At 34.6% G+C, this 21,478-nt stretch overlaps 1 protein-coding gene across 5 annotated transcripts in view; it reads left to right on the top strand.

The window, feature by feature from the left end:
• The window catches only part of Klp98A (kinesin-like protein 98A), a 199,562-nt gene that overhangs the window by 148,705 nt on the left and 29,379 nt on the right, over positions 1-21,478 (top strand). For 3 of the 5 annotated variants that reach the window (XM_071597478.1, XM_071597476.1, XM_071597474.1), the window contains exons 3-16: positions 9-122; positions 918-1,034; positions 1,279-1,311; positions 1,635-1,844; positions 2,855-3,024; positions 3,548-3,804; positions 4,534-4,706; positions 5,956-6,192; positions 7,930-8,119; positions 13,361-13,532; positions 14,254-14,326; positions 16,629-16,670; positions 19,023-19,112; positions 20,956-21,129. In XM_071597478.1, the coding sequence (XP_071453579.1) occupies positions 9-122; positions 918-1,034; positions 1,279-1,311; positions 1,635-1,844; positions 2,855-3,024; positions 3,548-3,804; positions 4,534-4,706; positions 5,956-6,192; positions 7,930-8,119; positions 13,361-13,532; positions 14,254-14,326; positions 16,629-16,670; positions 19,023-19,112; positions 20,956-21,129 (2,052 nt within the window). The remainder of the gene's footprint in view (positions 1-8; positions 123-917; positions 1,035-1,278; positions 1,312-1,634; positions 1,845-2,854; positions 3,025-3,547; positions 3,805-4,533; positions 4,707-5,955; positions 6,193-7,929; positions 8,120-13,360; positions 13,533-14,253; positions 14,327-16,628; positions 16,671-19,022; positions 19,113-20,955; positions 21,130-21,478) is intronic. The other 2 variants (XM_071597475.1, XM_071597477.1) reach the window with 2 other exon arrangements.

Genomic DNA, 21,478 nt, shown 5'->3' with positions numbered 1-21,478 from the left:
CCCTACAGGTTGGCCAAGTGAAAGATGGTGGTGGTGGGAGATCAAGGTACAAGGACTTCACTTTTGACCATTCCTATTGGTCATTTGATGCAAGGGACTCTCATTATGCATCTCAGGAAAAGGTGAGCATATTTTAATTTCTTAGTCAACATCTATTGTGGGTAATAACTTGGGAAATCAGTGTGCTCGGGATGTCTTTAAGTGCTTAAGTTTGAATTTGAAGACTTTATTTGGGGATGCATAAATATAAGGAATTGAATTTTGCAATCTTATGTATGTAAAGAGACTGTTGTCTTTCAGAACTCATGAGACATTTAAAGTAGTGCGGGATATATTATCTTCTCCCTTGAGAAAATAATGAATTCTTTATTTGATAATATAATATTAGATTTACTTTTGGTGAATTAAAAGACCGAAATGCAAAAACTACTTTTAATTCTCTAAAATTAAAAACTATTTCACTCTGTCACTATGGAGAGACATAAAGTTTGTTTTCTTTTATGAAACATTGTCCCAAAAGTGGTTGATGAAATTTGCTGAAGTAACATGGAATTGATAATTAAAGCCTGTAAATGAAGAACAGGCTGTTAAATTTCAAAATTAATATTGGCAATTCCACAGTTAGTGAAATATTAAAAACATTTTGTTAGGTTAAAGCAATTTAATGAAATGATATATGTATAATCATATGTTAATACTTTTTATGATGGTTTTTTCTTTGTTTTGGTGTGATTATTTATAAATATGTTGAATTAGTTAGAGAGAAAAACATTTCAATTTAAACTATTAATGAAAACAGTTATATTTAGTTGCATCTCCTATGTAGTGAAAGTGAATAGATAGCCAATGATGGATATTAGGGATGAATCCATGGACGGGGACTAGCCTTTAAGTACCCTCTTGTATTTATGTTTCAGGTATTTGAAGATCTTGGAATGGAAGTCGTGGCTAGTGCCTTTGAGGGTTACAATGCATGTGTCTTTGCATATGGACAGACTGGAAGTGGGAAAACATTCACCATGATGGGGTCTGCTGTAAGTTGTTACTGTTTTGCCATTATGCCCACTAATTTGTTTCTTCATCCATTCGATGTTGCTTTTTTTGAGATTAAAATATCATTTTTGAAAAACATCTTTAAATGTAGTTTTTGCTATGGAATAATTGTGAATTTTCAGGTGTAAATCAGAACATTGACAATCTAATCTCCTCAGTTTCACTCATCTAAATAATAATCTGTACAATATTTCCTAATTTAATTCTTCATTTTGTTGGTTTCAGGAATCCCAGGGCCTTATCCCAAGGATTTGCAAAGTAAGTTTATGAAAATGTTAAAAATATAATGGAATTATACGAGTATATATCCCATAGTTTTTGTTGTATCATTCACTATAAAATGTTATCATACTTTGTACAGTTTCTTTGTTTAAGATTGGAACCCTTTTTTCTCAAGGTTGTGGTTTCTTGCACCCACCTATCTTTCCCATACCTGGAAATTACCTACCCACCTATATGTGTAAATTTGCTTTCTTCAGAATTATTTTGCTGTTTTAAAATGATGTAATTACTATTATCAGAAAACTGCTGAATAAATGTAATTCTACTAATTTACTTACTGTCTTGCCTTGAAAACACAGAATCTATTTGGGCGAATGCATACTGGGAAGGAGCAAGGTGCAAGCTATCGCACGGAGGTGAGCTACCTGGAGATCTACAATGAGCGGGTAAAAGATCTTCTGCACCGGGACGAGACTGGACATGGGTTACGAGTACGTGAACATCCTCGCCTTGGGCCCTATGTACAAGACCTATCGCGTCATCTGGTCAGCGATTATCCAAACATACAGGTAGTACCATCATGTTGTTTCTCATTCAATCCCGAATAAATGACAGACATGGCGCGAATAACTAGAAGAGCCGACTTAAGCCTTGCTTTTTTAGAGCAGACGTAGGGTGGTAGGCATGGTATAGCATATCTCATTGCAGTGGTGTCCTGCTTGTCATTTTTGCATAGATAAAGTTTCTTAAATTTCCCATGCAATGTTTCATCATCACCCTCCTCTCGTTGATATGTCATTTGTTTCAAGTCATTAAATGAAAAATATCAACATTGACAGTGGTTACTCTTTTAAGTCTTTTGTAAACATTAAAATGTAATTTTGTTTTCTATTGCTGGAGGATTCCTGTAATGAATATGTTTTCATGCTCGTTTAAACTTATGCTCATTATTTTTTGCAAGCAAGATTGGTCACTCCAATAGTGTCAGGCATTTCTGTCCGTTGAAAAATGTTCTAGATAGTTGTAACCGAAATAATGATGGTGCTAAAATGTTTATTATTACTCCAGCATAGTATAAATCACAATCTGTGCATCATTATTTTTGCAGATTGTATATTGCTACATTGGAGTAATAATAGATATTATTATTATTATTTGGGTTACACCTATCTAGAATATTTTTCATTGGACAGAAAAGTCTAAACACAGTAGAGACACAACAGCCCTGGAGTAACTCCCTAAGTGCCTTGAAGGTATACCTTTATTAAGACCACCATCCAGCAATTTTTTCCATTCATTGCATGCTAAAGGATTCACAAATTTTATCAATTAACTGTACATTCAGAATTCTAAACAGCTGCGGGAGGTGCTACTAAGTGTAGAAGTAAACATATAATTTGTCTGTTGTCATTGTGCCGAAAAACTAATCAAGTTTGAAGGAAAATAGTAAATTAAACTGAGCATTTTGTAAATAAATGTAAAACATTGATTTTTTTAATAATTTTTTTTTCACTTATAGTTTGTTATAAAGTTTTATTTTCCTGGAGCTATGCTTAAAGTGTGGTTTTATTTCTTCTAGGAGTTAATGGTTCGAGGAAACAATCATCGCACAACAGCATCAACAAATATGAATGACGTCAGCAGTAGAAGTCATGCAATATTCACATTAATGTTTGTCCAGGCTGGCTTTGCCGGAGGAATGCCAAGTGAGACAGTGTCCAAAGTACATCTTGTGGATTTAGCTGGCAGGTTGGTGACATTCACCTCAGTTATCAAGTGTAGAAATTCCAATTTATGTGAAATTTGATCACAAAAGGTATCAAATCCAATATTATAAAAATGAATTCTTATATGACCCGAGATTGATTATTTTTAAATCTCCTATGTTATAGCATAAAATATTTAAACATCTGTGTCAGTAATTGAGGCCCACTCCAGTTTGTGTGAGAATATGTCATAATGATAAAAGTAAGTTGTAGTTCACCACTGAATTTATTGCGTATAATGTGTTTAAAAAAAATGGAAATGTGATATGGCATTTTTTGTCAGAATACTGAATAGTTTCAATCATTTATATATCTAGTTTGGTGAAACTTTCATGCACTTGTGATGATGAACCGAATCATTTTAAGATTTCCTACAGTCACTCTGCAATTTAATGCCAGCAAAAATGGGGAAATTTGCAAAAATTGTTGATGAATATAGTTCATCCAATTTTTAAGCAAGCACTCGCTATCTATTGTTTTTAACTCCGTGCTGTCCATGTTTTTAGTGAACGTGCTGATGCCACTGGTGCAACTGGTCAGAGGTTGAAGGAGGGCGCTCACATAAACAAGTCGCTCGTGACGCTGGGATCTGTGATATCCGCGCTTGCTGAACTTTCATCCGGCTGTGGAGGAGCGGGAGATGGCATGAGCACACACAGGCAAATTGGTTCCCGCTCTGTATTTATTCCGTATCGGGATTCTGTGCTCACTTGGCTGCTAAAGGACAGCCTCGGTGGAAACTCAAAGACAATCATGATAGCAGGTAGGAAAACTTATGGTATCAAATGGGATTTTATGTGATAAAATGCGAGGCAATATTGAGTTCATGCCATAAACGGAAACAATGTCTTCATAAGTCCAAATATCATACTATCACCAGGGCACTGAATATTTTTTTAAAGAGATTTATTCATGATTACACTTAAGGAAGTGTAATCTTGGATGAATGGAAGGAATTGAAGCAAAGTAGGAATTTTGGAGGAAGAAAAATTATAAATCAAATTCTACTGGCTGTAATAACATTGTTACATAATTTGATCTGAATTTATCTCTGATCGATGTGATCACCGTATATTATTTCTCTTTTTGGTTTTAACGTTTTTCCTTTTCATGTTTATTTTTTCTCTGGATCACTGACTAATACTGGCACGTTTTATAATGTAATAATTCGTTACATGCCCATAGTAAAGTAATGAATTATGATATTTGGTATTATTATTTAGGTTTTTATTCATAATCTTGCATTTTCAAAAGATATTTGAATATACCTTTCAGCTTCTTTGGCATGACAAATGATTATGACTTGATTTAAAATCATAAAATTGTTCATGTAACAAGTGTTCATGATGCATACCAATTAAACTGTTTGCCAGGCCAATCTAAGGAATGTAAATTATTAATTAGACATGAATAAAACTCATCTGTAAGGATTTTGTAATCATACTTTTGGTTGTAGCTTCTAAGAAAAGCAAATCTGTTTTCTGTTCCCCAGCTGTATCCCCTGCAGACTGCAATTATGGTGAGACTTTGAGCACTCTTCGGTATGCTAACCGGGCGAAGAACATCATCAACAAGCCGACCATCAATGAGGATCCGAATGTAAAACTTATTCGTGAGCTTCGCGATGAAATCACCAAACTCAGGGCTTTACTTGGGAGTGAATTTGTAAGTGTTCGTTAAAAAATTTCCTTGAATTTTTTAAGCCTTCATATTGATACAATACTCTATAAAATATTATGCTGTCATTAGGGTTTATGTAAAGCAAATTTTGCAAATCAGCTGGCTTAAAATTTTAATAGTCCATTTGGAATACATGTAAATATACCATGTAACTTGGAGTATAAGATGTGTGAAAGGTAAGTGAAATATGCATTTTACCAGATAATAGGGGTGATTTTAAAATTGATGGATTGGGTATAAATCATTGACAAGAAAAAACTAAGTGGATGTTAATTTCAAAATTGGTTTAGATAAGGAATCTCACCATGTGCATATAAAATGACATGAAGCCAGTTCCAAAAGTAATCAGAAATTTATGAAAATAAATAAATTTGCATGATTCCTGAAGAACTGTTAAGATGTTAAGGTCCTTTAAATGTAATGTTTCAGTTGTGAAATCTTGAGTTTACATACAGTTAAAGGTGTAGAAAAATGTATTTTAAGATCTATGTTATTTATGGATGAAGACATGTTAATATCTGAACTTTGCTACTTTAAAACAGATGAAAATTAAAAGTTTTAAATGAAGTTTGAGGAAGGTAAGAGATGAATGATTTGTAGAGATGTTGTAATGGGTTAATTCACAGTTTCAGTTTGTGCATTATTAACTATCTCTATTCGTTAAGAATGTCAGATTTAACTATATTAATAAAACCTCAGCCAAATTCAGCTTATTTGTTGAATTTACCCTCAAACAAAGTTAGATTTCCATTGGTTTGATGAAGTAAGAAACTACACATCTTTCGTACAATTGAAATTATATGGAAACCACAGATAAATTTCTGCTTAAAAAAATATAATATTGCAGCATGTAGTACAGCATACAGCAACAGAACTTTCTTTTGTGATTTAATGTGCCTTATAAAAAAGGAATTAATGTTGCCGTACCCTATATTTACTTATTCGATTATCCTGATATTCATGGTGTATGATTTTTGAGAATTTCAAGCAGTACAAGGGGGATTACTGATTTTTCTAAAATAATAAATGTTGATTTTGCTTGGTGGGCCACATGACTAACAGGATTTCAATAACCACTTTGGTCCTTGAATGAATGTACAGATAGATGTGCTGCAGATATTATACTAAGATTTTCAATGGTCCCTTAAAAATGTTTCCTCGGGCTCTTTCAGTGCTTTGCCAAACGTATGCCGTCACTTTACTACTTGGACTAATTGTTTTCCTCTCATGTCAGACAATGGAGTCTCAGCCTCAAATGGTGGCAGCCCTGCATCAAAAGGAGGCGAAGGAAAAAGAGCTGACTGAGGAGTGGACTGAGAAGTGGCGAGAAACGCAACAAATACTGCATGAGCAGAAGACTCTTGGCCTGAGGAAGTCTGGTGTTGGGGTGGTGCTAGACTCAGATCGACCCCATCTGGTGGGCATCGATGATGACCTCCTCTCCACAGGTGTCACCTTATATCACCTCAAGGTATACAGGAATTATCTCCTCTTGCTCTATAGTTGTCTTCTGATTTATACTATCACCTCCAGTGACAGAGGAATAATCATTGTTCATTGTAGTAGTTGTTTGGGAAGGCTGCCAATAGCTGTTTAACAGTGTAAGTGGGTGACAGGATAAAAGTGTAACAGGATAGGTGGGTGATTTTGGTATGGGTAGGATATCAAGAATCCCACTGTCAGCATTAGCCTAATCTTTTACATTAGGCAACAAGGGTTCACGCAATTCCATGTCCCATCTGACAGATGGTATACTCACTTAAGAGTACTCTCCATATGGCACTTTCAAGTGCAGTTGAGGATACTGCTTGAATAAGCCTCTCCCCCCCAATGAGATTTAAACCCAGGTCTTCTGTGTGGGAAGTGAGTACATAAGCCACCACACCATCCCAATCCCCGTGATGGTAACAGTAGAAGGGTACAGGCACAGGGGGAACATTTTCTCAGCAAAAAGAAACAGCTCTCCGAAAATTAACTTTCAGAGATGGGAGGACACTATATATATAAGAAACTCAGACAAATGATATAGCCCTATATACATGAATGTATAGTATGTGAAAATGAACCATCGGAAAGCTTTTTGAGCAAAACAGCTCATGAAAAAACCAATCGATTTTTATCACACTTTTTTCAGGTAATGGATATTATTCAAAACACATTTAAATTTAACTATGTACCCACTCCACTCCTATTCTATGACTCAGATGTGATCAATAGCAATGTGTAACGAGGGCTGGTAATAACTCAAGAATGGCTCAATCAATTCTCCCCATTCTTTCTCTGGTTTTGTTCAGCATTATTGCAAAAACACGATTTTATTTTTAAGTTTTTACCTCATAAGTCATCATGTTAATGTAAAATCGGGGAAATTACATGAATAGCCATTTGATGTTTAAAAAAAAGAATATTTCACAAGATATTAATTTAAAAAAATAAAAGAATGTAAGCACCAGCAGTTTTTTCTCAAAGCAGGTGCAATTAATGTAAATAAAAGACCCTAATACTTCAAAAAAATCAATGTATGATTTCACTTGTATGAATGAGAAATACTCATTGAGATTTGGTAAAATTGCAGTACAATTAGTTAACATTTAAATGTTCTTCATCGCAAAAAACACATTTTCTATTGATATAATCCAAAGAAAAAAGGGTCACCCAAGGTAGGAATAAAGATATGGTAGCTTTCCATGTTCATATTTGCCATTTCACACCGATAGAGATCTTATAGATCATCATTATCTTTAATAACTAGCTCCTTGATAAGTTTGAGGAAATATCAACTTAATATGAAAGTCAGTGTAGTTACTGCTTGAAGAATTCTCTTTTCTATTAGATCCAGGTTCAAATCCTGGAGACAGCAATTTTTTTCCAGTGCTATCCTTATTCCTATTTAAGGTATTTTGTGAAGAGCACTTTAAGTGAGTACGCTGTCCATCTGATGGGGCATCTGTTGATCCCTTGGCCCCTTTCATTAAAAGTTGGCAAATAGCGACACCCGATCCCTATTTGAAGTGCTTTATGGAGGGCACTGTTAGTAAGTATGCTGTCCGTCTGATGGTAATGGCGCAAATACCCCAGTTGCTGTTGATCACCGTCCCCAATAACTACTAGTACTACTATTATTACGTGTTAGATAGGTGGGACTAAATTCATAATTACGGTTTCATTTTTCCATTAATGTTAATTTACATCCTGCCCATTCTGACAGGAGGGTGAAACATCAATTGGTAGTGAAGACGCAGAACAGAAGCAGGATATAGTGCTGAATGGAGCTGGTGTTGAACCGGAACACTGCAGTGTGGTGCTCAAGGATGGTGTGGGAACGCTGATTCCTAAGGGAAATTCTCAGTGCTGGGTAAACACAGTGCTTGTAGACAGACCCACACGCCTCTCTCAAGGTTAGATATCTTTATATATTGACTTAAATGACTTTCACGCTGTTTTGATTTCCCATGCTGTAACATTAATTACATTAATCATGTTTATGTAACTTTTAGCTTACACTAGCTTTTGATGGCCTTTAAAAAAAGCATTTGTATAAAGTGCATATGCCAGTCTATTTTGGTGTAGAGTTTACTTTTTCTATTTAGTATGAGCCATTAGTCAGTGTTCCTTTTCTAATTCTGAATACTCTTGGTCCATGTTAATGGTTTTGCTTTTGTATTTCAAAACTGTGTATTTGGTGCTTTGATGTCCTTAAAATACAGCTGAGGCCGACTTCCTAATTCCGTTGTGTTTACTACTTGAAGCTCCCTATCTTGTTAAGACAATTCTTTGATAGAAAGCCTTGGCTCAGTGCTAAGATGTTCCTCATATATTGTCCATCTCATCTCAAAACTTGTTGACATAATCTAAATCCATATTCTTGCCAGCATATTGAAGTGTATCCATTGCCCATTATCAGCAGTTTTCATCTGTATTGTGTTCTATGTTATCACTTGAGTTGAGATCTTGTTCATAAGCATGTAAAATTGTAAACCATGAGTTTATTCCCATGTACTTTCTCATGTTTCCTCTGCATTTATTTACTTCCCAATAATTCAGTGTTTTTGTTAAGAGAGTTAGAGCCAAAATACAAAAAAAATATTGGTTATAACATATCTAATTTTGTGTGTTGCAGATAGACTTTTCATGGAAATTATAATGAATCCTCTCAAAGGAGAGGGAAATTATGAAAAATCAAAATTTAGAATCCTTTTTTCCAGTAGTATTTAATATATCTGTGTAATTTATAGTGCTATTTCATTCACCAACTTTCTCAGTTATTTTTGTCTTTTAGAATAGAAATTGCCCACTGGTTTTCTTTCTCACTACTAAAGCATATGCCCTGTGTGCTCTGAATTTTCTTAGTCAATATTTTTCCAGTAAGTCAACCTTATCTTTGGAATGATACATTAACAGTAGTTTACATTTTGTATTTTTCAAAAAAATGACATATGTTATAGTAATATGTTGTTCACTCTGATGTATCACATGCTTCTAAATGTTATTTTAATTACAGGATACTTTCACACCTTTTTTTTATGTATTAGCTTGACATACTTGATGCTAATCATTGCTTTTCAGTGTGATTATAAGTCTTGATTAAAAATGTAAAAGGTGTGCATTTATTTTTATTTTTAATCTAGAATTATATTGATGGAATATCACCAATTGTAATTGGAATTACAATAATTCATGTTTTATGTTAAGCGATTGTAAGGCATGATTCATCGTGAAATCAGGAACAGAGTTTGTACTTTTTGTGTAAGATATAGTGAATATTTATGCTTTCAAGATATAAGCTTGATTGCTACTACCCATTGATGCTAAAGTTATGTGGTAAAGTAATGATTCTGTTACGTACCTAAATAGAAGTAATCAAATTATTTTATCAACATATTCATCAAAGTTTTTAGGTAATCGCATTACACTTGGAAACCCTCCAAAATAAATGGGAAGTACTTTCTGTATGTATGTCTACTTGACTCGTCATGGCTGTTTTAATGTACCAGGATTACATTAATTAGTTGCTTATTTGCTTCTGCCATTCATTGTGATGATGAGCAAGAGTTGCCAAAGTTAGGCTTAGAATGGAATTTTTTTAATTTTTTTATTACCCAATGCCGCTGGATTGCCAGCCTGACATCCTAGCTGTATTTATTTGGTTTTCAGCTTTCATCACCTGGGGGGAAGTGGTAGCTGTATCTGGTGAACTCTTTGGCTCATTGAGGTTTAAGATGTAGTGAGTTCCCGTGCCTGTTCTGATTTTATCCAGAAGCAAGCCATTTGTTGCTATTCTTAGTCGAGTGCTGCTAATTAATGATGTCATTTGCAACGTTTGCCAGAGTGAATTTGCTTCTGTGAGATGAGGGCAGTAGACCCATTTAGGCAGTGTAGGATTAGTGAGCTAGCACAAGTGATATATGATACCTGTGCGAAATGCCTTGGCCATGGCAAGTAGAAGTGGATATCTCTATAATATAAGGCATTTACCAGATAAAACTGAAAGATGCTGGAAATTTAAAACATGTTCAGGATCACCTCTATGATTATATCTGCTCCTCCTTTAACTTGAGGGGATCGAGATGGTGCGGGGGCTAACGTACTGGCTTCCCACCCAGAGGGTGCGGGTTCAAATCCCGGCGGTGTTGAATATTTTTCAGTGGTATCTTGATCCCTATTTGAGGTGCTTTGTGGAGGGCACTTTGAGTGAGTACGCCATTCGTCGGATGGGACGTTAAACTGCGGACCCCTTGGCGCCTTTCGTAAAGAGTAGGCTAATGCCGACGCTGGGTTTCTCTCCACCCTTCATCCTTTCCTGTCCATACCCTATGGCGCAAATGACCTTAGCTGTCAGTCGCCTCCCTTAAAAACTACTACTACTCCTTTAACTTGAATGTTTTATTACATTTGAAAATGTTGCATCATGTGATAAAAAAAACTAAAGAAGTCAAAAATTGTCACCCATGTGATTCATAATGTTAGCTGCTAATGGTGAAATGTTCTGAAGTGTAAGATTTCATATGCTTTCTTAAGCCTTTTTTGTCCGAGGACAGATGACTGTATACTATTTGAGTTTCATCTCATGGAATCCATAGCAGTTCATCCTGTCAATTGGATATTTATTACTTGGCTCGCCTCTTTTATAGAGAGGTTCTCTTACCATCTGCAGGGTCTTAATACTGTAGAGTATTCCCTATAATTCCCATATATTTTATCAATGGCCCACAAAACCTAAGAAGACCACCTCAGTCAAGCCCCATAAAGTAATAATTATTTTCCATGGAGGTTTAGCTCCCTGACTTAAGCAGCTCATTTTCGGCTCATAATAAGGAAACAGCTTTCATTAGTAATGGAAAACTTTTGACTTTCACACAGTGTGTGAACAGATAGGCTTGCATTAATGCTGCACATGGAGTGGTGATCTTGAATATGTCATGTAAAATGTAACTTCAGACTTATTCATTTCTGTGCAAAGTTCTCTTCTTTTGTTCTGATGCCTTATTAATTTTTACCTGAAGGCTTCTTTCAAAGAAATATTTTTGTTTAGTGAGCATATGTCTGAATAATTTATTCGACTCTTGAATGGAATAATTCAACTGTAGAGCTTTGTTAATGGATATCCACTGCAACTTGCCATTCATTTTTTTTAAGTGTTGGCACAAATGCTGTTTGAGTGATTATTTCCGTAGATTATTAGGATTTTGCTTAAAATGGTGTACTTTTATATATCAACCATTCATGTTATCCAAGCATGAAATTGTGCCAGATCTATTGCTCAGTGATTATCATTATTTCTTTGGAGGAGAAAATGAAAATTCTTTTTCATTGAAATTTTGTGGATACAATGAACTTCTTGGGGAATTATTCCATAAAACCTGCAGAGATCAATGGCATGATTTTTTTAGACAGATTATGCATGCTGTTTGGTCAACAGGGAATGTGTTACAAAAAATTCATTGAAAAGCAAAGTATCAAACACTCTGTGAAGAAATCAGTTAATCAAGAATTATATCAGAGAGATTTGTAGGAGAAGTAATTTGATGAAATCGCAGTTCATCCATAGCCTTTCAAGTTCCTTCCATTCCATTATTGCTTTTTAAGACTAAATGTCGTAAATTCCTGTGTGTTGAGATAAAATGTGTTCTTATTAAGAAATATGGTCAGTTGGGCTATTATCAGAGATGGAGGTAATGATGATGATGATGTAGCTACATTGAAACTAGTCTTGTTAAATTTTATTAGAGATGGAGCTTAACTGAAGCTGTTCCACTATTTCTATCTGTATCATATCCCAGATTATGGTAATTCTGTTCTTGTTTCTTATGCCCTCCATCAACTCAACCTATACTGAATTGGAATAGAACCTATATTATTGGCAATCTTCATGCATCTAAAGAGCTTGAGTATAATAATGTGGGATGAATTTTATCAATGTAAAAATTTTTGACTTGATGGTTTTAGAATGACAACTTTGCCAGTCACTGTAGAGGAGGAGGGTTAATTCCCTCATAGGTGGATATTCCTCCTTGTAATCCTTGTAAGTCTATGGTTTTTTCTGCCATTATTATTTTGTTTAAAATCCAATGTAAGGGCCTACTTGGCTGCTTTTTGTTTAGTAGTGAAATATGCAAATATCAAATTATATTATTTTATCATATTATGTATTGGAAAATATTGTCACAATTTTGTCAAATTTGTATGCCAATTTTAGTTTTAGTTGTAAGATCAATAAGAGTGGACAGTTTTTGGAAATAATCATGGTAATGAGAATACCAATGAAAATAATTTGGATTGAAGCATAGCTTGAGGCAAATACAAAGGGAAAGAAAAGAAAGGCAGCATAGGTGGGAGAAAGTAGGGAGGTTTATGAGAATTCATATGATTTTTGATTGGTCAATTGCATCATTTTGTATCTCTGTGATCTGCTTCATGTCAATTATCTCCCTGCAAAAAGCCTTTTCAAAGAATGGAATGCAACAAATTGCCTCAAAGCAAAAGTTTTAGATAAATTTTTCTCCATTTGTGAAATTGTATAATCTTTACCATTTTAAGTTTTATGTTATGCATGCATTTTACTAACTTGTGAGATTTTGAGCATTGCCTGCCTTTGTGACTCATTAATATAATAAAAAATCTTTAGGCAAATAATTAAGAATTCTTGAGTTAGCTTATGAAGCATTTTGAACATTCAAAAGAGTGTAGTTTCTGCTTTCTTAGATGCAGTTTTTATGGTGCATTTCAGATGTCTTGGTACATCACCTTGTATTGCCCATAAGTTGATATTGACTCTTTTCCTGATGTTTTAATGTATAAGCCAAGTCTCCTGTAACATACATTATAAAATTTCTACCAAAAAGTGTTAAAAAATACTCTATCCCCTGTGAACGAAAAAATATAAATGTTTCACATTTTGAAATTAATTCTCTTCTTTGTAATATCTGATGTTACCACTGTTCATTTCAATCCATCCCATTATTTATTTTGTTGATTATTACTTAACGTAAGGCTTTATTTTGTCTACCATATATATATACAGGTATATGTAAATGCTTGATAGAAAAGGGTGAATGCCAAATATTTGAGATTGCATTTTTTATTATTTTTATGTATTGTTTTATCCCCACCAAGTCCTGTTTACTGCTTTCATTTTGCAGGCTGCATCATTGTTTTGGGTCGCACAAATATGTTCCGTTACAATGACCCAGCTGAGGCTGCCAAAATGAGGAAGGAAGGTAGTAGGTCTCACCTTAACCTGTCTCGCTTGTCTCTCCTCAGCTGGTCAACATCTGACCTTGACTGGTCAACCGAAAATTTGCTCACATCTGTGTACGTAACGTATGGATTTATCGTTCTTATGCTAATGATGTGAATTTTGTCATTGATGGCGGAGATTTGTGGGTATGCTTGGCTCTTCATTGAGATGAATGAATTACTTTTATTTGTATTGTATTTTGTCATTTTATTGAAGCATAGTATTTATTTATCATGTATTATTGTTGCTAAGTTTAAGAATAAATTTGTGTTGTTTCCATGATAACGCCCTTGCCTGAGTGTGCTAAACTTGTGTATTTGATCATATGTACTTTACGGCTGGATGGTCAGAAAAAACTCAAGTTTTCAATTGTGATAGAAATATATTTGCAGTTTTCCAAATTAATAATGTGTCAAAAAACTCAGTGTTATAATGCATAAATATTGGTCCTACAAGAAATTAACTCATCATTACAGCAAAAATAGGAGAAAACTTAAAAACTGTAAATGGTGTATGAATCTGTATTACAATGGCTCATCATTCATCCGTCTCAGACCAAGACAAGACTTGAATTCCAGTGCAGAGAAAATAAAAGATTCTGAAATGAAATTGCAATCGTAATTTGCCATCCTATCCATTATTCCTATGGCTGATGCACAAGCAGGAAGGCACTATTTTCATAATTTGATAATATATCTATTGAAGATTAGTAATTTAGAATTGAATACCAGTTATCTTTGGATGGTCACTGTCATTGCCAGATTCACTCAAAAGTATTTTTATTTTTTTCTACAGAGATGATTCAGAAAAGACTGATGACTTGGAAACGCAGAGAGCCACTCTTCTAAAAGAAAAGGAAGCGTTCAAGGTAACTTCCATAATCTATAAACCCTTCTTTCATCTTCTCAAAATCTTCACATATTTAATGTGTATTCCAGCTGATGATAATAGGTTTAAAGTGATAAAAATTGTCTAAAAAACTAGTCAGTGTGTGCACTTTATTTAACAATTATAATACTATTTTTTTGGTGGGTCGCAGTAGTTCAGGGGGTAGAGCATTGGACTACTGACCGGGGGGTCCTGGGTTCGATTCTCCGGCAAAGGCAATCTGGACACCTGCATTTCCACCGAAGCTATGTAATTTTTCGGATACCATATCTTCCTGGGAAACCATAACTGGCACAGGGAAAGGAACTGGCCCCCCTAACCTAATGTGTGAATTTCACATGCTGTATAGGGCTTAGTACTGGGTGAACTCTACCATCACCTACCAAACTGACCTTCAGGTTGATTACTGTGTTTACATCTACATAATACCCTGCAAGCCGCCGCAAGGGCGTGTGGCGGGGGGTAGTTTATGGTTAATACTATTTTGAATTCCTTAAAATATGAGTTTATCTATGAAGAAAAAGTCATTTTTATTATACTGGTTCATATGTTGTCAGATTTTGTTTCTATGGAGAAGAAAATTTTTCGTGTCGAAAAAAACTTCATAAAATAAGCTTGCAATTAATCCCCAAGGACCCTAGAGATTAGTGGAAATGATGATGTGGCTGAATTAATGAAGGGGTAAAACTTAAACGTTAGCGCATTTGAAATATTTCAAATAAATACCTCAGCAGTTTGTAGTCTCCTGCTCTGAATTGATTTGAGACCTTAAATATATTTTTCTTGTTATGCAAGTGTGAAAGAGAAGAGCTAACCTAAAATCCTAAAAGTAATAACCTAAAATCATGCTTCTTCTTTAACTTTTCTGTCTCTAAAAGGGAAGTGGTGCAAAGGGTTTGTAAGTTATGTTGGTGCTCTAAGGTGGTATGGTATTTTTGGGGGAGAGGGGGTTTGTACTAAGTTACTGCATAGCATAAAAGAGTCTTGGGTTCAGGTCTAGGTAATTCCTCTGGGCACTTCAGTCTATCTCTGTGATTTTATAATGCAGCCACGACTTAATGGAGAGCTGCAAAGTTGATCAGGAAACAAACCCTCACTGTCTGAATTTCACATGATACAGGAGTCAGCATGTGGACACTGCTGCCACATATCAACCTTACAATATTTTTGAATAGATTGCAGTGTTTATTTTGCATAAATTTATGTTCAAGGATATTGCACATGGAGCAGTGAAAGTTGGCCAACTTGAGAAATACCATTTATTTGCAACTTCTGCAACTCTATGCGCACACACTTATCACATCTTAGGGTTCACTTCAAGCCTCATGCCTCATTCATTTATGAAAACCATGAAATGAAAGAAGTGTTAAGCTTTTAATGCGATAATTTCAGTGTGTGAAAATCATTCACCTTGACCGGAATTCGAACCTGGATCCCTCAATGTCCAGCCAAATGCGTTAGCCAGTTATGCTACTGAGGCATCTTCTTTTACTCCAAAATCTTGGGGGTAGTAAAGGAACAAGATGTTGTGACGAAATGTGGTACATAATGTATTAAAGGCTTTTGTAGCTGTTGCACGAAGCACTACAGGCCACGAGGTCAAAGCCAACTTTAAATATTATGGTGTTTACCTTTGACAAATTCCAAGAAAATGCAGGAGATGCCACGGCAGTAACTTTTAATGGAATTATCCACTAAATGTGCATTAGAATGGAACAATTTCAGAGTGTCTCGGTCAGGGCAAATAATTTTTACGCTCTGAAATTGTTACATTACAAGAATATATACTGGATGACCCTGTTAAAAGTAAGTCATGGAATCACCTGCATTTTTTTGGAACTATCAAGCTGAGATGTGCCTGTAGAAGTTGCCATAAATAGTGTTTTGTGGTTGAATGAAACAGCAGTGACTTGAAACCATGCTGTTTTATATGGTTAAAAGTACTTATTAAATAATATTTACTTGATCGATTCAGATATTTCAGATGTCCCCCGTCCAATGGTATTTTTTATTTTGTCTGCCTTAGTATTCCTTCAGATTGACTTTAAGTGTACTACTTATTATATTTATTAACCAAATTAGTTATTTGCAAGAACTGAAACATTCTCTGGTGGAATGAGAACAAGTCTTGCTGGCAATTCTTAAAAAATATCAATTATGTAGATTTATGTGCTGATATATTCAGGGCCTCTAAATACAAGTAATAACTCCAGGCTGATATTGGCCTACATTGAAAATCATGAAGGCATTTCATTAATATTTATGCCATTTTCTTTTTCTAGCAGCCTATTATCTATTACCTCCCTCAATTTGGACCATTGACGGTAATTTTAAATTGATCTCCCTTGTGCTTGTTATTTTTTCAAATTCTCATTATGCATTTTCATGGATAGATAAGGTTTTATCTACAGTTTTATTAATGCTAAAATCATGGTGCTTGTGTAGTAGTAAATCTTTGTATAAATTTCTCCATTTTTCTTCCCGCCTTTTATTAGGTTTTAATAATGTACTGTGATACTATTTTTATAATACTTGCTTCATTCACAATAAATAATACAAAAATATATTTTCATTGCTGAAGGAGGTAAATTTAATGTGGATTCAATCATACTCTTATGAGCGATATCTTTAATCTTACATATTTCCAGATTAAATAGTTGTTTTAATCTCATAGTTTCGCAGTTAGCAGTGTTCAGTAAAAAAATATCTCTTTGTAGTATTGCTCAGTCTGAAAGCATCACATGACCACTGATATTTTTGTCAAGTCAAAATTAAATTTATGAATAATGATATAGTATGTATCATCATTACTGTGATTAAATTTGTTTGCCATTGCAATTTTTTAAACTATCAGTGCTCATATGAAATAGTTTTCCCATTAGATTTTGATAATTTATAATTAGGATTAGATTAGTGTAGTACATAATAGTGGATGTCATTCAAATTGAAAAAGTTTAAATTTGCTGTAACGTGAAAAAGTTAACCCAAGAAATTACCTGTGAAGAAAAAATTAATTTTAAAGATCTCTTGAAATTATTGGGATATTTTCTATGAAGTAGATCAAGGGAATGATGGGTAAATCAAATAAAGAACCATGCGAGGAAGAAGATAAATCAAGTTATAAGAGGTTTGGGTTGAGATAGAAATGAATGGAATGCTCTGGTCAACCATTTTTCCAAATGAAGGTCCAATGTTGATGTGAATATGTTCATGTATGGTTTCTTCTGTTAGTGGATTACCTGGTAGAAATTTACTTTAAAATGACCTGGAAAGTTGTGTTTTTACCAGTTATCCCTAAATACAAGCAAAGAAAATATAATTATAAATCCAGAGATGCCAACAGTGTGCATGCCTTGTATGTTGTATTTCATGCCACCAATCGGGACTGATAACCTGAACTGTGTGTAGCGCAGGAGTATAATGTAGTGCAGAATTGAATGAATTAACTTCTAAATTAAATCATGACTTCATAATTTATAGTTGTTTTGTAGTGTGATTTTTGTCCATAAATCCCAATGGTTAAATATTGTTACATATCTATAGCATGTAGTACCATAGTTGTAGTATTCAGTGTCTGATATGAGTAACATTGGATATGAAGTCTTATCAATAATAGTTTCCCCATGAGCTTCCAAGTGATAAATAATTCTTTGTTTCTGTTTTTCATGTGTCCCTTAAATTTGGTCATGGATCATTTCGGCAATTGTTTTGTTTTATCTCCTTTGACATTACTCAGATAATCTATCTTTGTTTGATTCGGCCGGATTTTCATTCTAACACATCTTAGGTTAGTTAGTTATAGAGTTAATAATCCCAGATGGTTCTTTATCGGCAAGAAATAACTCTCCGATCATTTATTTGACTGTGCAATTTTGTCTTATGATATCTTTATTATTCATTCTTATTTTTTAAGTTGGAAGATAGAGAAGTTTCAAGTCGAAATTTGAAATTTGAAAAAAAGTAAAATGATTTTTAAATGAGAGAAATATTAAAATATCCAACGCCAATTTGTAGACAAGGGTCGCCCGTGGTACTTGTGTCCTTAAATTGAAATTGTCCATCCAACAGCCGCTGAAGTTGAATTATTTAAATAGATCATTGCATCACTTATTGTATATGTTAATTGACTACTGCTCAAGCTGTTAGTTGTGTTTTAACATTGTTGACTTTATTCATTTGTGTAGCATTAATTTTTATGGCTTATTCAACAGACGACCTCAGATCTTAGCTGCATAATCTTGTAATTTTCAGTATTTTGATGTGAGGAAATCTTCATCATGAAGAGGCCTGTGATTTTTTTTGTAACTTAGTGGGGGATATTCTTATGATAATTTCAAAAACCCTGTTTCCAAATTAAAAAAGCTCTGCAGTGTTTATGCCAATTATCAGAGAGATTATCCATATTGACATAGTCACCATATATATGCCTTGCCATGTGCTTTTTTATGATTCTTAAAATTCATCATTTATAGGTACGGGAGAGGGCTAATATTATAACCTTTCTGTTGATAGATATTGTGAGAATAATGATTAGCTCACAAAATGGAAAAAGGGTGCCTAGTATAGTTTGGCCATTGGTCAGAACATAGTGGCAAACTAAGTGTATTTAGATATGTGTGAGGTTGGAGAGCAGTAAGGGAGAGTGCATATTTAATGATTGTGGTGTTTCTTCACAGCGTGAACAAGCAGAGAAGGAGCAGGATTGGGAGAGAGAGCAGGAGAAAAAGAAGGAAGCCCTGGAGATAGCTCAGAGAGAACTGGAGGAGGTAAGTTTGCATTTTCACCATGAGCATCCAATTCCTCTTGTAAGCTAATCATGTAATGATTTTGGCATCATCTTTGGTTTTTTGTATTAAAATTTGCATTATATTTGTCCTTAATTAAAATTTTAATCAAAGACATAGTTTGAAAGAAAAGTAGCAAAAAAAAATACATGTTTGAGACAAGGTTGTCCTTACCTATTTAAAATATTCATTGAAGAAGCAGTCACAAGGATGAAAGAAAAGGCTAAAAGTGTTAGAGTGAATGGAAGAAGTATTCGCGTTATCTGATTTGCCGATGATATACAACACACAGTAATTATCTCAGACTCCGAAAAAGACTTGAATAAAATGCTCAAAAAACTTTCCAAGGACCCAGATGACTTTAAATTGAAAATCAACTGGAAGAGGACCAAAATAGTGCCAGTAGAATAGAGGAAAGGAAGCATCAAAGCCGGCATAAAAATAGGCAACACTGCCTTTCGTCAAATTAAAAATTTTATGGTACTTAGGTGTTATTATTAACATTAAAAATGTGTGAGACTGAGATCAAGAGAAGAATAGCATTGGCAAAACAAACATTTTAAACTGCATAATTAAATTGTTAATAACCATATAAGCATAGAGACTAGAAAAACGTTCATCAAAACGTTTATTTTGAGTGTATTATTATATGGATACAAGATATGGACAATCAAGAAAGTTTAAAGAAACAAGCTGGAGGCAATGGAAATGTGGGTGTTGAGGAAGCTGACAGAAAAAAGCTGGGTAGAAAGAAAAATGAATGAAAAAAGGTTGGAGGAAATGAGAGAAAATAGATTGCTGTTAAGAACAGTTTGTCAAAGAAGGGCAAAACTGATGGGACATAAACTAAGGCATTAGTAGACAGAAGGGACAGGCTGATGAATAATTGTACCATTGGCCACTGCTCATTAAAATGGATAAAAGTTTTGTCTGGTAATTGGGCATGGCTGTCGCCAATGTTTGGATATTTTTGATTTTATAAATTGGAATTTGTCCTGTAAGCATTCATTTTCATATTTCTTAGCTTTGACCCTTGGTCTAAGAAGATGTCACAGATTTTCTGAATGAATGCACTCTGAATGGTTGGCTATCACTTGGGATATGCTTAATATAGGTAATCAAAAAAAGATAATAGGACATGTGTGCCATTTTTAGACAAAAATAATAAGCTTTGGTCTGTAAATGGGAGCTGGAGTCAGTTCAACTTAAAGAAAATACTCCAGGATTAATTTCATGTGATTCAAAGAACCTCAGCAGATGCCTTGACAGAAATTTTAACCGAGCCATCCACTAATATGCATTAAAATTTAAAAATTTTAGAGTATAAACTATTTCACCATGACTGGGATTCGAACCTGAATACCTTTATTTCTAGCTGCGTGCTTTCACGGGTTAAGCTTACCATGCCCTGTTACCCTCGCTAATTTTGCCTCTAACTCCCAAACATTTTGGAGTCTAAGAGGATACCTCAGTAGCTCAACTGGCTAAAGCACTCAGCTAGAAATCAAGGGACCTGGGTTCAAATCTTGATCAAGGCAATGTTAATCACACTTTCACACCACTGCATTACAAATATGATGTGCTTGCTGCGCATACATTTACTGACTGTTTTCAATCTATAATTGAGATGTCCGCTATTTAAGATTTAGTCTGTGGAATAGTTTGCTTCTGAATATTAATCCTTTGTCTTGATTATTGTCGACTGTACAAAATGTTTGTTGCCACTTCATTTCCATGATAATCCTTTTGCAGATTTTGTTAGGTCTGGAAAGTATTAGTTAAGATTGTGGGCAGTAAACTCTTTAATTTCTTATGTGAATATCAGGAGAGACAGCAGATGGAGCTGGAGTATCAGGTGCAAAAGCGAAGATTGGCCGAGGACTGGCAGAGGCTTGAGCGTAGCCAACAGGATGCCCTGTTGGCACTTCAGGCAAGGGAGGCTGATTTGCAGAGGAGGAAAGAAGACCTTGTGAGAGAGAGGGAAAGGGAGAAGGCGAGGGTATGCTTTGATAGTATTTGCATCTTTTCAAAAAAGCAGTCACCAAATCACTACCTTATTTTGCATGCTTACTATTGTACCTTCTTCCTCTCAAGCCCTGTTATGTGAATTAAAACCACTTTTGACAGCTTGAGTTTGTTGGTAGGATGTATCTCTGAATGTATGCTTGCATTTCTTTGCATTAGAGTGACAAGATATGGTATAAACCCGGCATGATGTTTATAATTATTGCAGACTGATTAAAACAAATTATAATTTTGTTTTGGCTACTTATGATTAAATTATATTTTATACAGTATAATTGAGTTTTGAACTCAGAAGAAATAGTATAAATTTCATAGCCCAGCAA

The sequence above is a fragment of the Hetaerina americana genome, unplaced genomic scaffold, assembly GCF_022747635.1.
Source record: "Hetaerina americana unplaced genomic scaffold, ioHetAmer1.1.p SCAF_9, whole genome shotgun sequence".
In the NCBI taxonomy this organism is placed as follows: domain Eukaryota; kingdom Metazoa; phylum Arthropoda; class Insecta; order Odonata; family Calopterygidae; genus Hetaerina; species Hetaerina americana.
The sequence above is the reverse complement of the archived record's forward strand: the minus strand, read 5'-3'. Positions and strand labels throughout refer to the sequence as shown.